This window comes from Aulonocara sp. 'chitande type north' Nkhata Bay, unplaced genomic scaffold (genome assembly GCF_057382095.1).
Source record: "Aulonocara sp. 'chitande type north' Nkhata Bay isolate Kocher_YH1m ecotype deep benthic unplaced genomic scaffold, A_spYH_male_GT1.1 unmapped_scaffold_23, whole genome shotgun sequence".
Taxonomy (NCBI): Eukaryota; Metazoa; Chordata; class Actinopteri; order Cichliformes; family Cichlidae; genus Aulonocara; species Aulonocara sp. 'chitande type north' Nkhata Bay.
Window position 1 is genome coordinate 603,237 of NW_028234355.1, and position 15,113 is coordinate 618,349.

The 15,113-nt window shown below is 42.0% G+C and overlaps 2 protein-coding genes across 2 annotated transcripts in view; one reads left to right on the forward strand and one right to left on the reverse strand.

Moving 5' to 3' along the window:
- The window catches only part of LOC147300607 (uncharacterized), a 37,406-nt gene extending 32,828 nt beyond the window's left edge, over window positions 1-4,578 (reverse strand). Inside the window, exons 1-3 of the mRNA XM_086285054.1 lie at window positions 4,370-4,578; window positions 1,372-1,587; window positions 895-990 (exon numbers count right to left, since the gene is read on the reverse strand). Of these exons, the coding sequence (XP_086141180.1) occupies window positions 895-990; window positions 1,372-1,587; window positions 4,370-4,532 (475 nt within the window). The 5' untranslated portion in view covers window positions 4,533-4,578. The remainder of the gene's footprint in view (window positions 1-894; window positions 991-1,371; window positions 1,588-4,369) is intronic.
- A 2,419-nt stretch (window positions 4,579-6,997) lies between these two features.
- LOC147300608 (TELO2-interacting protein 1 homolog) lies at window positions 6,998-14,658 on the forward strand. Its single transcript, XM_086285093.1, has 5 exons — window positions 6,998-7,230; window positions 8,341-8,511; window positions 11,984-12,132; window positions 12,452-12,592; window positions 14,492-14,658. Exons 3-5 carry the CDS (start codon window positions 12,079-12,081, stop codon window positions 14,558-14,560), a joined length of 264 nt encoding a protein of 87 aa, XP_086141219.1. The 5' UTR covers window positions 6,998-7,230; window positions 8,341-8,511; window positions 11,984-12,078; the 3' UTR covers window positions 14,561-14,658.
- Window positions 14,659-15,113: the final 455 nt, after the last annotated feature.

Consider the following 15,113-nt stretch of genomic DNA (forward strand, 5'->3'; position numbering starts at 1 on the left):
TTTTGGATTAAAGAGTAGTTGAACGGGTGTAGTTAACAAAGTGGCCGTAAGTATGTTTACATAGATGCAGTGTTAGGGAGTAACGGCATACATGTACCGGCGTTATGCATTTAAAATACAAAACATGAGTAACTGTATTCCGATATCCATCCATCCATTCGCTTATCCTTTTCAGGGTCGCGGGGGGCGCTGGAGCCTATCCCAGCTGTTATAGGGCGAAAGGTGAGGTACACCCTGGACAGGTCGCCAGTCTGTCGCAGGGCTAACACATAGGGACAGACAACCATTCACACTCACATTCACACCTAGTGGCAATTTGGATTATCCAATTAACCTATCCCCACAAGCTGCATGTCTTTGGACGGTGGGAGGAAGCCGGAGTACCCGGAGAGAACCCACGCAAACACGGTGAGAACATGCAAACTCCACACAGAAAGACCCCGGCCTGATGGTGGAATTGAACTCAGGACTTTCTTGCTGTGAGGCAACAGTGCTAACCACCGTGCCGCCGATAGTTACCGATAATTTGGTAATAATTAGAATACAGTTACTTCTAAATAAATGGATTACACGATGGTCTTTTCCTGTTTCATATGTCAGGCTATACCCTCTCTAATTTTGTTGATTTCACGCATTACCGGAAACCCAAACAAAACACGCAACAAGAAGCTCTAGTGTAAGTCTCTTGGTAATGTTGGTGGCGTCAGTTATACAATGGACCCAGAAACCGAGCTGCTCTCAACTATAAAGACTCCACCCGAAAGAAACATCTGGAAGTACATTCTTTTTTTAAAGACTAACATTAGCTAGGGCTGTGCGACATGACCAAAATCTCATATCCCAATATAAGACGTTTCTCGTCTTATATTGTAGTTTTATTTTATAGTGTTTCTGTGTTCTGCTGGTCCAGACTGGAGTTCCTTTCCTGGCTACAGACCTGCGGGTCATCCAGATCCTCATTTTCCTTACAATCATGTTGCTGTGGGAGGTCTTGATGGACAGAACACACAAGAAAAAAGTCACACTGTGAGCAGGTCTCTCAGATATGTGAGCGATATTTAAATATTCTCTCTCATGCAGCGAACAGAGAAGAATTCTGTTTACATGCAGAAAGTCATCATTTATGAGGCGTACAGCTCACTACTCCAACTTGGTCCTTGTGGCCAATAATCCACAGTTTTCATTGTCTCAACATTTTTCTACATTCTGCGTACAGTTCTGGGCTAACATGACTTAAATCTGAAACAGAAAACATGTCTCCAGTGAGGCAGTATCCCAGGCGGTAATGCACGCCATGTGTCTTTGTGACATTTTGTTATAAGTCATATTCATTTCTATATTATGAAATCTGCTTATTACACTTTTACATACCAAATCTGGTCAGCCGTGATCCAGGTTTCCACAACAAATCCAGCTGTTCTCCGGTCCAGACATTAATCCCTTCATCCTCCTGCTTCAGTGCAAGCTGCTCTCCTCCCTGATTGGTGGAGATTTCCTCCTGTTCCTCTTTAGTCTGTAGAGGCTCTGGGTCCTCCTGGTTGAGACTGGAGCTCCTCTCATGGTCACAGAACTGCTGATCATCCAGACCTTCGTGTTCAACAAAAGGACACAAGAAAATAGTGACTAATGTGATGATAAGAAAGCTCAAGAAGGATGAAAACGGTCACCTATTGAGAATTTAGCTTGCGTTTTATGTTGCCACAGAAACATTCACTGATAGTCATTTGTTCACTGGATGATGTTGATAACCTTACAGCTGTCTGGGGTCTGATTTTTAGATGTGACTGCCAGTGATCATCACACACTGTGAATAAACAAACAAATGAACAGCAGCATGATCTGAATATGATCATGAAAGCTTAAAGTATTTTACGACGGCAGGTAAGATATGCTGTTAATGCTAATCTTTTAACATTTTACTAATAAATATGATGCAAATCTCATGGTCCACTACATTCCAAAGATGCTCTGTTGGGTTGAGAGCTGGTAACTCTGGAGACCCGAGTACAGAGAACTCAATGTCATTTTAAGGGAACTGCATATTTTCTCTTTTTTGGACTACTCTCTGTAAATCATGCAGATGTTTGTGCTGGAAATTTAAACAGATCAGCAGTTTCTGAAATACTCAGATCAGCCAATGTGGCACCAACACCCACACCATGATCAAAGTGATTTCAATCACCGTCACTGATCGCTATATGCTGAAATGCATGGACTGCTGCCATCTGATTGGCTGATTACATTTTGGATTAAAGAGTAGTTGAACGGGTGTAGTTAACAAAGTGGCCGTAAGTATGTTTACATAGATGCAGTGTTAGGGAGTAACGGCATACATGTACCGGCGTTATGCATTTAAAATACAAAACATGAGTAACTGTATTCCGATATCCATCCATCCATTCGCTTATCCTTTTCAGGGTCGCGGGGGGCGCTGGAGCCTATCCCAGCTGTTATAGGGCGAAAGGTGAGGTACACCCTGGACAGGTCGCCAGTCTGTCGCAGGGCTAACACATAGGGACAGACAACCATTCACACTCACATTCACACCTAGTGGCAATTTGGATTATCCAATTAACCTATCCCCACAAGCTGCATGTCTTTGGACGGTGGGAGGAAGCCGGAGTACCCGGAGAGAACCCACGCAAACACGGTGAGAACATGCAAACTCCACACAGAAAGACCCCGGCCTGATGGTGGAATTGAACTCAGGACTTTCTTGCTGTGAGGCAACAGTGCTAACCACCGTGCCGCCGATAGTTACCGATAATTTGGTAATAATTAGAATACAGTTACTTCTAAATAAATGGATTACACGATGGTCTTTTCCTGTTTCATATGTCAGGCTATACCCTCTCTAATTTTGTTGATTTCACGCATTACCGGAAACCCAAACAAAACACGCAACAAGAAGCTCTAGTGTAAGTCTCTTGGTAATGTTGGTGGCGTCAGTTATACAATGGACCCAGAAACCGAGCTGCTCTCAACTATAAAGACTCCACCCGAAAGAAACATCTGGAAGTACATTCTTTTTTTAAAGACTAACATTAGCTAGGGCTGTGTGACATGACCAAAATCTCATATCCCAATATAAGACGTTTCTCGTCCCGATAATGATATATATGACAAAATAGTGCTTTTTCTGTAAATTTTGTGAATATTGGGCAACTTGACTTTCATGAAGTGTTTTCAGCTGGGTGTCGTGTACCTGGAGTCGAGTATTTTGACCAATGCACTATATATTTTTAGATATATGTTGTAACGGCCGCCATTTTCTTTTTGAGTATTTATTACACGTGGGGGAAAAGCCTGTTCTAACGTATGAGTCTAAGGTTTATTTTGAGCACCTGATGGCTCTTTTTTGCTTCTCATCTATAAACTCTCTCCACAAACTTTCACATGATTCATGCGTAGGTGGTCGAAGAGGTTTGTCGTGTTTGAGTCCGTGGTGGGAACCAGTCTGGGCATAATTTCCATAGTACAGTTTTCTGATCCGTGTCAGACTTTTCATAACCAAACCATGTCCATGCAACAGGGGGAGCCCCTCATTTAGGAATAACATCCTCAATTTGTTTTGACTGGTCCTTCTGTTTGGAGCTACCAGGTTCTGCCTCATCTTTATTGATTGTACAGCCCTAACGTAAGCCTACTACAACTACCTTGTATTAGTTTATGTAGCTATCTAGGTTATGTCTCACTTCAGAATCTTCGATGTACTATTGCTGTGTGACTCATTACTATTACTGAAGGCTGCATTACAACCTGCTACTTGCAAATAATTATGTGCAGTTCTGAAAGCAAACAGAAAGAAAACCTATTACTGATACAGAAATTGTGTTCTATACGAGATCGCTGCAAAAACTGCAGCCTTGCCTAATGTCCACCCTACTGTTACTCATTTTACATCACGATTTAAAAATTTACTTGAGATTGCTTTCAGAACTGCACATGATTGTTTGTAGCTAGCAGGATGTTAATGCTATGAATCAAGTCTAACAGTCTTTAGTCTATGAAATAACTTTAGCTAAAGCCAGCTAACAATGTTAGCTCGGTGGCTAGTAGCCTTCAGTTATAGCAATAATTCACACAGCAATAGTACATTCAAGTAGTTGTAACAAGCAAGTAATAAAGTAATCCGGACCAAAGTATTCAGAATACGTTATTCACATTGAGTAACTTAATGGAATAGTTACAAACTCCATTTGGGCCATGTATTCTGTAATCTTTCGTGGAAAACATTTTAAAAGTAACCTTCTCAACACTGCACAGATATAACTTCATACACTTTACTGTGGTGTATTACTAGTTCAATGCATTTAGATCATGCCCACGTGAATCACACGATGATCCCGCAACCCTCACACCTCCACACCTGTATTGTGTGACTTTATCCCGGGTCTGATATCAAGCAGTCTTAGCTGACGGATCTCTTCCTCATACCGGACGATCGTTTTTTCAAACTCTGAGAAGATTTCTTCTGCAGCAGAAGTTAATCTCTCCTTGATAAACTCTCTAAGATTCTGAACTGAAGACATTATTGCAACAACAACCGACACGGCCAAACCAACATCTTCAAACTTAATTCAGGATCGCGATGGGATCTCTCAATGGCGCCATTGCTGCTATTCTTCTTCTACTGAATTTACGGTAGGCTGGAGGTATAAAAGGCGTAATACTGCCCTCGTCAGGTCTCCTGATTTCTCTAGTACAGACTCTGCTTTGTCTTTCTACAAAGAGTTGATGACATTAAATACAGATGTTTTAACAGTGCTTGAATGTTTTATTTTGTTTACTCTAGCCTCCAACTCAAACTTTGGTTGCTCCTATGCCCACGTCACTTCCTCCACCAATCAGAATGAGGGTCCGGGTTCAGGAAGACGTCTTCCTGATCCCAGTTCCACAAAGGTCGGTGAAAACTTTTAAGTTTGAGCAGTATATAAAAATAAATCCCAATCTGATTGGTATAGTGTTTTTTTGTTGTTGTTGTTGTTGTTTTGTTTTTAATTTCTGTTTAATCGCCGGTCATTGCTCTGCATCCCAGTGAGGCCAACTCCTGCTCTGTGTCGTGGCTGTGTGAGCAGGCAGCTCAGCGTTACTACCAGAAATGTGGCCTCCTGCCTCGTCTCTCTCTGCAGAAAGAAGGCGCTCTGCTCTCCCCGCAGGACCAGCTACTGGCCGTCCTGCACACAAATGAAGAGGTGAGGTGACACTGAGGAGAGCCAGAAGTGACCATACTTGGACCACAGACAATTTAAAAGATGCTGAAGACTACCATGATTGGTTGATGAAGTCTGATCACGAGTGTTTAAGACAAATGTTGTCACTGTTGCTATCTTGGATTTTTTTTTAAAAAAACCCACAGTGACAAGAGGATGGCTATGACTGTGAAACAGCTTGCATGTCAGCCAGTGAGCATACTCCTTTTCTTAGGCAAAGTATGGCCCAAATTCATAAAATAGACTTTCTCATAGACACAGAGGTCTTTTTTAAATCACTGATAGAAGGAATGGAGGTTCTAGGTCCTTCCACAATGACTTCATCTTTCATTACCCAGATGAGGCGTGCAGGTTTTAGACTGTATGATTCTGGTAAGAAGGTGAAGGGCTGATTATGTTAAGCTGCCTGAGAAACTACAATCTGAGAAACTGTAAAGATTAGAACCATTTCTATTACCAGACTGGATGCTGACTTGCTTTTGGAGCCAGCTTCCAGAAGACACTGAAGGAATCACAGTTTTTGGGATTGAATCCTTGGCTTCACTTTCCTGCACCAGTGCAGGATAACTGATGGGTTTGTATTGCAGGTTCTGGCTGAAGTTTGCTCGGATCTCCCTCCTCTCCCTGAGCGATACAAGAAGGCCTGTCAAAGTCTGGCAGTGGGTGAGCAACACAGAGGTAATGCATTATAAAACGCACACAAGTGCATTTTTGTATTCTGTTATGAAGTACCATCTCTTTCTACCTGTAGATGAGAACAAGCGTGTCTCCCGGCTATGAGGTTCGGGACCGGGGTTCCTCCGTGTCAGGACTCCAAGTGTCTCGGTTTGGCCGCCTCTTCCCTCGGCCCGCTCCTCCGTGCCCTAAAACTTCAGGCCAGCCTCACGGAGCTGCGAATTTCTGGAAACCGTATGTCTGACGACCTTCTCCCTGAGCTGATTGCCACAACGCTCACATGCCTCGTCTGCAGCTGCTGGACATTTCTGCCAACTGCATTACAGGGGACGGCCTGGAGAAGGCTGTAAATGCTTTAAAGGGACAGAGTGCACCTGCATTCCCGGTAAGGGCCTCAGCTAGCCAATAGTGGCAGCTCCAGGTTTACCATCTAACCTGTATTTAAGTACCTCTGGTCTTAATAACTACCTTAGATCTTAATAACAAGCTAACCTGATTCATATCAATGATATCTGTCAGAGAGAATTGGCTCTCGTGATCATTTGCTTTTTCTGCTCGTTTCCACTCAAAGTGCCTGGAGGAGCTGGACCTCAGTATGAACCCACTGGGGGACGGCGTGTCTGAGTCTCTGTCCTGTCTGCTGTCCTGCTGCCCTGTGCTAGCCAAGCGGTCTCTGCAGGCCTGCGGCCTCACTGCTCGTTTCCTTCAGCAGCATCGACTGCTGCTAGCCAGCGCGCTCACAGGTGACTCTAACAAGCAGCTGACTGAAGCCTTAAGCTTCACTGAACTCCCACCCATAAGCAAAACTGCAACTAACTTTACATCTTCTGAACGTTCAGGCACAGGCCATTTGAAAGCAGTGTGCCTGTCCCTCAATCCCCTAGGCTCCACCGGCTTTGAGCTGGTGTTAAAAAGACTGCCCCTCCACTGCCTCCCACACGTGGACCTGTCAGCTGTCTGCAGAGGGCCTGCTGATTACCCGGCACTGGAACACCTCGCCAAAGTCCTGTCACAGGTGTGCATGCAAAAATCATGCAATGTCATTTATTGTCGAAAGATATAATTGTGCAATCAGGTTAAGACTTTTGTGTTTTTGCAGGACGAGTGCTCTCTGACCCACCTCAGCCTGGCTGCAAATGGGCTGACAGACAGCAGTGTAGCTACCTTGGCGAGGTGTGCGTGTGTGAGAGTCAAGACCTGGACAGTTTGTCAGAGCTGGTCCAGGATATCCGTCTTTGCTCTCAGGCCCTCAACAAGCTGGACCGACAGACCTTGAAGCAGAGCTGGGACAGGACTCAGTCACACGGACACTTTCTCTGCCACCTCTACTTGAGGGTGGCAGGTGTGTTCATAATAAATAATTAATAATGAATTATTAATTTCCTAATAATTCATAATAAAAGTGGTCATTTTTATAAACATTTTGTTTAATGAGGCTACACCAAAAAGAAACAAGATAAAAACAAAATAAAGTGACATGGTGTCCACCGACAGTCTGTGGATAGCTTGTGTTTTATGCATTTTTGTCTGCCTTATTTATACATGTAAAGCTCTGTATCTGTATAAAGAGTTTGTGTTAGTGTGTGAGAGGTTTTGTGTCACAATGGTCCTGTTTTGGAGGATTTGATTAAAAAAAACCAAACATAATTAAAGTAACCAACGATGCTATACGTTGACATCGTTCTTTCACTGTAAGACTCAGCAGGCTATGGTGAATAATCACAGCGATTTTCAGGTCTCTGAAGAAATCTATCTAGGAGCTATGACAGTGTAAAGACACCCTGCAATTTTAAATGTGTGGCGACATTTGAATGAGGCGCATACCAGTAGAGGGAGCCAACGCACCACGAATGGTACACAGCCACAGATGCGCTAGAAAACTGAGAGAGGCCGACAGTGATCGCTTACTTTTTGTAAGGGGCTTGTTGAGATTAAATAGAACAAGTTACAAAGCATTAAAACATGTTAAAAACACAACAGCCTTATTAAACGCAGAGTAGTTTGGGCCCAGAAGTAGGATTGATCACGTCATCACTTAAAGACCGGATAGACACACGGTGAAGTTACTCATGTTTACTGTTGTTGCCACTTTCTAAATGTAGCAGGATGAATATTATATGTACTGGTTGATCCCACTTTTTTGAGGAGAAATAACTTTGCTCGTTATCAAATTATCAGTATCTCTGGAAACATTTAATACATTGTGATGGTTTAAATGCTCAGTCGTTTTCTCTTGTAGAATTCATATTCATAATAATATTTAGACAGCGGCACTATAGGTGTTGGCAGTTTTTGCAGTTTTACAAGCCCTCACGGTAAAAATATGGAATTAAATGTCACTAATGGGCTCTTCTCAAAAAAATCAGCGTCTGTGTCACACTGATTTTGATTAACTGACTTATTTTATTGTAATCAAACCTATTTTGATATTGTTGTCTTGTTTTTCCTTTAGCGAGGTGGTTTCCTTCCAATTGTAGCAGTACCAGTACGTCTGCCAGCTCCAGGTAGAGCTCCAGTGACCAGGAAGACCTCAGCATTCACCAATTCCTGCTGAATTACCGCAAACAGAAAGAACTGACAGAGGGCATTGGAATAGAGGATGATTATAACACTGAAGACCAAGGTAATAGGTCTGTCTAAGGGCCAGTGGAATATAAGCTATATGTTGTAGTGGTGATTATTTTAGATTAGGGCTGCCACGATTAGTCGACTAGTCACGATTACGTCGACTATCAAAATCGTCGACGACTGATTTAATAGTCGACGCCTCGTTTGAAGCATCACAAAAGACGCAGGAATAAGTAGTAGGATTTAAGAGTGTAATAACGGACTGAAATAGAAGATGGCAGCACTGTATGTACAAGGATGCCAGCTGCCGTTAAACCCCAAAGAAGAAGAAGCTGTATCCCAGAATTCATAGCGCAGCGCAGCTCAGTTTACAACAATGGCAGCAGCTAGTTAGTTTTAATATTACTCTTATTATTCTTTCTGGGTCACAAAATAAACGATTAAAATATTTTCAGGCGAGAATGTAGCTGTGTAAACCTCAAATATTTGCTCAGTTTATCAAGACACCACACGTTTTCGGAGACGTCTGTTACCCACTAGTTCGATAGCTAACTGGGGGCAAGGCTCACTAGGGCTGTATCCCAATTCAGGGTCTGCAGCCAAAGTACGCAGCCTCAACGATCCTCAAGGGCCGCGTACTTAAAGACTGCTAAGGCCGGAAGTGCGAGGCTTGTGAAATGGGACGGTCTAGCCCAGGTTTCCTAGCAACCATGATACTAACAGCTGGAAACGTTTCATACAGCTTTGTTTGACAGAAATGAAGGAGAAAATCTTTTGTTCATTTGTTTGTTTGTTTCTACATGAGCTTTGATCATTCTCTGTAAGATTAAGCTCAGCTATTGAACGGCGTATATTTTAAAGTAAAGGCTTTAAAACCAAGTTAGTACAAACGTCACTAATGTCACATAACTTTGCCGACATGTGGCCAACAGTAATGTTTTAATGTTCTTCGTTATTAAACATTTGCACATAAATAAGTGACATAATATTCAGTACTTAAAGTTTACTCTTCGGGCGCCCCTCATCCGCTGTTTTTTTCGGCAAAATTATCCACACCCACCGCCGCGCTATGCATTCTGGGATATGTTGGGCCAACGAAGTCTACACCGCCACGTCCTTAAAATTCAGGGAAATGAAGGACGCATTTGAGGGCCGCATTTCGAGCAGCCTTCGAATTGGGACAGCCTTCGTCGCGTCGCGGTGACGTAATCGGCCTTAAAATGCGGCCTTTAAGGCTGCAGACCCTGAATTGGGATACAGCCTAGTAGTGATGTGCGATACCACTGATTTCCTTTCCGATCCAATACCAAGTAATATTCAGGGTGGTATCGACGATACTGATCCGATACCGATACTTTATACAAAAACGTATTTTATTTATTGTATCTCAAATTATAGCATCATAATGATTACAGGATATCAGATTACTTGTTCTTATCACTTAATAATGCAGAATTATCATGTAGAAATAAAAAAAACTGAAGTTGTGCGCTATTTGAACACCTTGCCTGCCTGCAGCACTAAAGGACTCCATGAGAGAGGTCTGTCTCGCCCTAGCAGCACCTGTCCCCTCCTCCTCTTCAGTTCGTCTCAACATACGCGCCTCATATTCTATGATATGATTTACTCTGAGGTGTTTGACAAGGTTAGTGATGTTGCCACAACCATACATGCCAACCCTCCCGATTTTTCCGGGAGAATCCCGGAGCCACCATTCTCCCAAATTTCCACCTGGACAACAACATTGAAAAACCATATTGCAGCATTCATAGCACGGCCCAGCCAATTCCAGTTTACAACAATGGCGGCAGCAACTTAGTTTTAATATTACTCTTATTTCTCTTTCTGGGTCGCAAAAAACAAAAACAAAACTTTTAACATATTTTCAGGTGAGAATGTAGCTGTGTAAACTTCAAATATCTGAGCCGATCGACACATCGTCTTCAAACCCCCGCGATCTTTCACCACTCGGGTTAAACATGATATATAAGTCACTTTGATAACTTAAAAATGTTATTGTTTGGCTTTTTCAGTGTTTTATTTGTTCGTGAGTAAATCGGTTTGGCTGAGATTAAAGTTATTAGATTAGATCAAATTAAATTTAACTTTATTAATCCCTCGGGAGGGTTCCTCCGGGGTTTTCACACAGCTGAATAAACATCAAACAGAAAACTAATTAAACAAAGTGTGAGACGGTCGAGAGTTTACGCCAGCGCCCGGTTATATTTTAGATAGCAAGGAGCAGACGGCAGTTTCACTCCACCGAGGGAACTCATGACGTACTACCCGGCTTTCTTTAGACCGCGAAGGGCGGGTCCTCAGGTGGAAGCAGCCTCTGAATTTCGACACCCCCGCTGTTTCCGGGCCGGCTAATAATAACGGTGACATTTAACGTATTTTATCCGATAAATAAACCCTGTAAAATGTATTTATCACCCCCCCAACAGCCCTTTTGAATGTCTCCCTAATTCTGAGGTCTCAAGGTTGGGAAAGTATAGCCACCACACCTCACTGTTGGAGCACTTTTTTGCCACATGTATTGCAAACCATGTCTCAGCTGTTTGTGGAGGTAAAATACGTCCGCACAATTACGCTCTGCCATTGTTGTGAGTGCGCGCGCCAAGGGGCTGCGAGACATTTATACAGCCGTATTTCGCACATGACTATGAAAGGCGGAAGAGGAAGTAGTTCCTTTGAATGTAGACAATCCGAATGTTATAGTTTCTTTCCACTGTGTTGCTGTTAATGATAAACTACAAATTTACCCTAAATTACTAAAAAATATCGATATTTTAATGTGAGAATCGATTCTAGAACATAAATGACTGGTATCGGAGGAATCGATATTTCAGGATTGATCCGCACATCACTACAGCCTAGAGCCTGTGAGAACACCGGACTCCTGCAAATCGTTTTCAAACCCTTTCGCTACTCAGGTTAAACATGATATATAAGTCACTTAGATAACTTAAACATGTTATTGTTTGGCTTTTTTGGATAATTTTATTTATTCCTGAGTAAATCGGTTTGGCTGAGATTAAAGTTATAGTTTTTACACAGCTGAATAAACGTCAAGCAGACAACTGATTATCAGAAGTGTGAGATGCTCGAGAATATACTCCAGTGTCCTGTTATATTTTAGATAGCAAGGAGCAGACGGCTGAGTTTATTAAACTTCACCGAAACAATCTGCAAATTTCATTAAAATTTAATAAACTATCATCTTGTCTTTATTTTTAGTTAGCACAGACCTTAAACACTTAAAGCTGTAAGCTAAAGATAGTTATATAAGAGCAGATGCTGCTGGTGGAATAAGCTGTACGTTTTACGTCCAATGGATGCATGATCTGATTAGTCGACTAATCACAAAAATAATCGGTGACTAGTCGACTATCAAAATAATCGTTTGCGGCAGCCCTATTTTAGATTCAGAGTGTAGAGGAGATGGATCATTGTAATTAAGAGTCATAGAAATCTGAACCTCACTGCTAAACTGGCGGTCTAACTGTACATGTGCTCCATTGCAGAGGTCCTTCCCCTTGAGTGTGAGGATGTTGAAGATACTGGTAGTCCTGATGTGAAAGCAGAGCTTCCCTCCCACCTCAGCATCACTAAGGATGTTATGGAGCGCTGCATTCATCTGCTGTCTGATCCCAGCCTCAGGCTCCGACTCAAGGTACTGTATCAGTAGTTTTATGTAGAGTCAACTGTTGGACTAATAACAAAAATAATCATTCTTGTGAAGGTAGGACCGCCAGCGTTGGTACAATTCATCCTGTCAGAACTGTGTGGAGGACTGTTCAGTGGTGTAATGCTCATCAAGGAAAAACATTCAGTCTGGTCCAGGAGTGAAACAGAAATAAGTCTGTGCTGAAGTCGTGCCTGCTCAGGAGTTTGGGCTCTCAATGAAGACCTCAATAATTAGTTTCAGCTCACATATAATCAGGATCAAAACAGAGATAATTGTTAGGTGTGTTGTGTTTCTTTGTCCTTAGGTACTGGACGTGCTGGAGTTGTGCGTTCAGGTGCTGAATGACAGGGAAAATGAACTGCTGCCTGTGGCTCATCACTGCTGGCCAGCACTCCTGCAGAGACTCACAGCTGATGACCCATTAGCAGTCCTCAGAGCCTTCAGGGTAAGTAAAACAAACCTCTCTTTTCATTACGTGAGTCAAAATTATTCAAGTCGTCTTTAGTTTTAAACTCTTAGTAGTAGTGATGGGCAGATGAAGCTTCATGAAGCACTGAAGCTTTTCATCCAATTGGTTCACCCCAGTGCAAAGCTTCTTGAAGCTTCATTTGCTCTAGTAGGACACCTACTGGACGTAAAAATATTAGTTGGCATGAATTTGAAGAGTGTGGCCTTTTGCACACAGCCTGTAAATGTCAACAACTAAAGGAGTGTGTAAAACATGTATATTGTAGTGATGGCAGCATACTGTGTATATTTATACTGGCAGTATGGAAAATGATTATTTGGAAATGCTTAAAATGGAAATGATCATTTACTGTGAGGTGTGGTTGGGGGTGTGGACAGTGGTTGTGCTTTTGTAACGTTGAGGTATGGACAGCTACACACTGAGGCTTTGAGCCTCAGTCCTGCCTGTTCACATTTTATTCTGTAAAAACTAAATTTTCACTGCTTTTATGACCTTTTAGTGGGGAGAACATAGCTAGGATTTAATGATTTCACAAATCTTTTGAATCCTTTGTCCTCCACAATGCTAAATGGCTGGGAGTCCTCAATCACCATGCTAACCAGGTCTTCATCTATTTGAGATTGTTCTCCTGAGGAAAGACAATAAAGACAAAGCACAAATATAAATATCACACACGTAACTTATTACAGTTGTATAATATTGTTATATCATTTAGTAACATTACTGCATGCTATATTATCATGACATTTGATGGCTCACCTGGTCTTGCTCCACAATCGGTGTTCCCCTTATTCTCATGCAAAGCTCTGTAGTGCCTAAGCATGGATGAGGTGTTGTTGTTATAGCCCAGCTCCCTGGCACATAGCAAACACTTCACCTTGTACAAAAGTACAGACAGCTTAACATAAATTGTATTGCACCATCAGTATTATGAAAATACATCTTCTGTGGAAATTTACATACCTTGTTGGGAGATATAAGATCAAAATGTTCCCACACAGGGGAGGACATCCTCCTCTTCTTAGCTGGCTCCATTCTCTCCTGACTTTCTCTCTAAACCTCCAAACTCTCACTAACCGCAACTCTCCATCAAACACCCACATTTTGAATGAAGTCTGAGGGGTTTATATCGCTGTCATAGCTCGCGGCAAAGTTCGAACCACTTCATGAACCAGTCACGTGGTACAGCCGGGCAGCGAGGCTTCGGACGTCATCATTTTCAGCTCTTCCCATAAATGAAGCAAGCCTCGATACGCGCATCGCGGAAACGCCCCCTCCATTACTCGACACAAGCTTCGAAGCCTCGATACAGAACGTCACATCACTACTTAGTAGTCAAAAAATGAAAGATGGTGCCCAACAACAGGCTTATTTCATTCAGAAATAGTTCTGTTATTTTCTTTTTTGGGTTGTAATGTGAAGACTCTTTAAACTAACATTTCTTCTATCAGCACAGAAAGATCACTGTGTGGATGCCTTCTTAGAGGCTGCTTTTCAAACTGTCTCAGAGAATCACAAAGTAGGACTTTGTGATAAATGAAGCTGATAGTTTTTTGTGATCTTTGGTGCAAGTGTCAGCTGATTCAACTTGTCGGTGTAAATTAGGCTACTCGTCAGCTCCTGTCATCAGCTGGAATATTTTTAAATTCGTTATTCATATTTTCATTGATGAACTGACAAATACAGACACGTTAAGTCTGTAAACAGTCATTTATTCACTCAGAGCTGCTGCTGGGAAATTGTTTCATCAGCTTTTGGATATATACGAGTTTTTTAAATACTACAATTCATCCAGGAGTATACAACGGTAAAGTTTTATTGAATTTTGACAGCTTGCTGCTTTTGTACATTACATTTTTGTACATTACATGCCAGGTGCTGTTTGTGCTGGGTGAAAGATGTGGGGACTTTGTGAGGAGAACTGTACCTGGGCTCTGGCAATGATCAAAGCAGCCACAACATGGACAAATCAGAGCAAGACAACTATTCTTAGTATGACGCCTCACTTTATGGAGATTGGTGCAACAAGAAGCCCATTTATGTAAAACCACATTGAAGATAGATTACCTCTTATCTTATCTTATCTTATCTTATCTTATCTTATCTTATCTTATCTTATCTTATCTTATCTTATCAAAGCCTATTTGATTACACGGCTGTAACTTTCTTGTAGGAATAAACTTAATGGTTCTTCTTAAATGAATGAGTTATAGTCAGCTTTCTTCCTGTGATTGAGACAACAGCAATACAAGTTTGTGTCTGTACTTTAGTACAGAGATGAAGACGTCTCTATACTAAGGTTAACAATTAGGTTGTTAGCCTGATTTGACATTAAAGCTGTGTGTGGGGAGATGCGTCGTCAGAAAAAGCCAAAAAAGTCAAAGAACTCATTGAAACTCTTTCACCACCAGGTGGCAGTCTTGTATAACAATGAAAATCAACCATTGGTATCATCGTCAGGGCATCTCTGTTTTATTATAAAAACCTTAAACTGTGA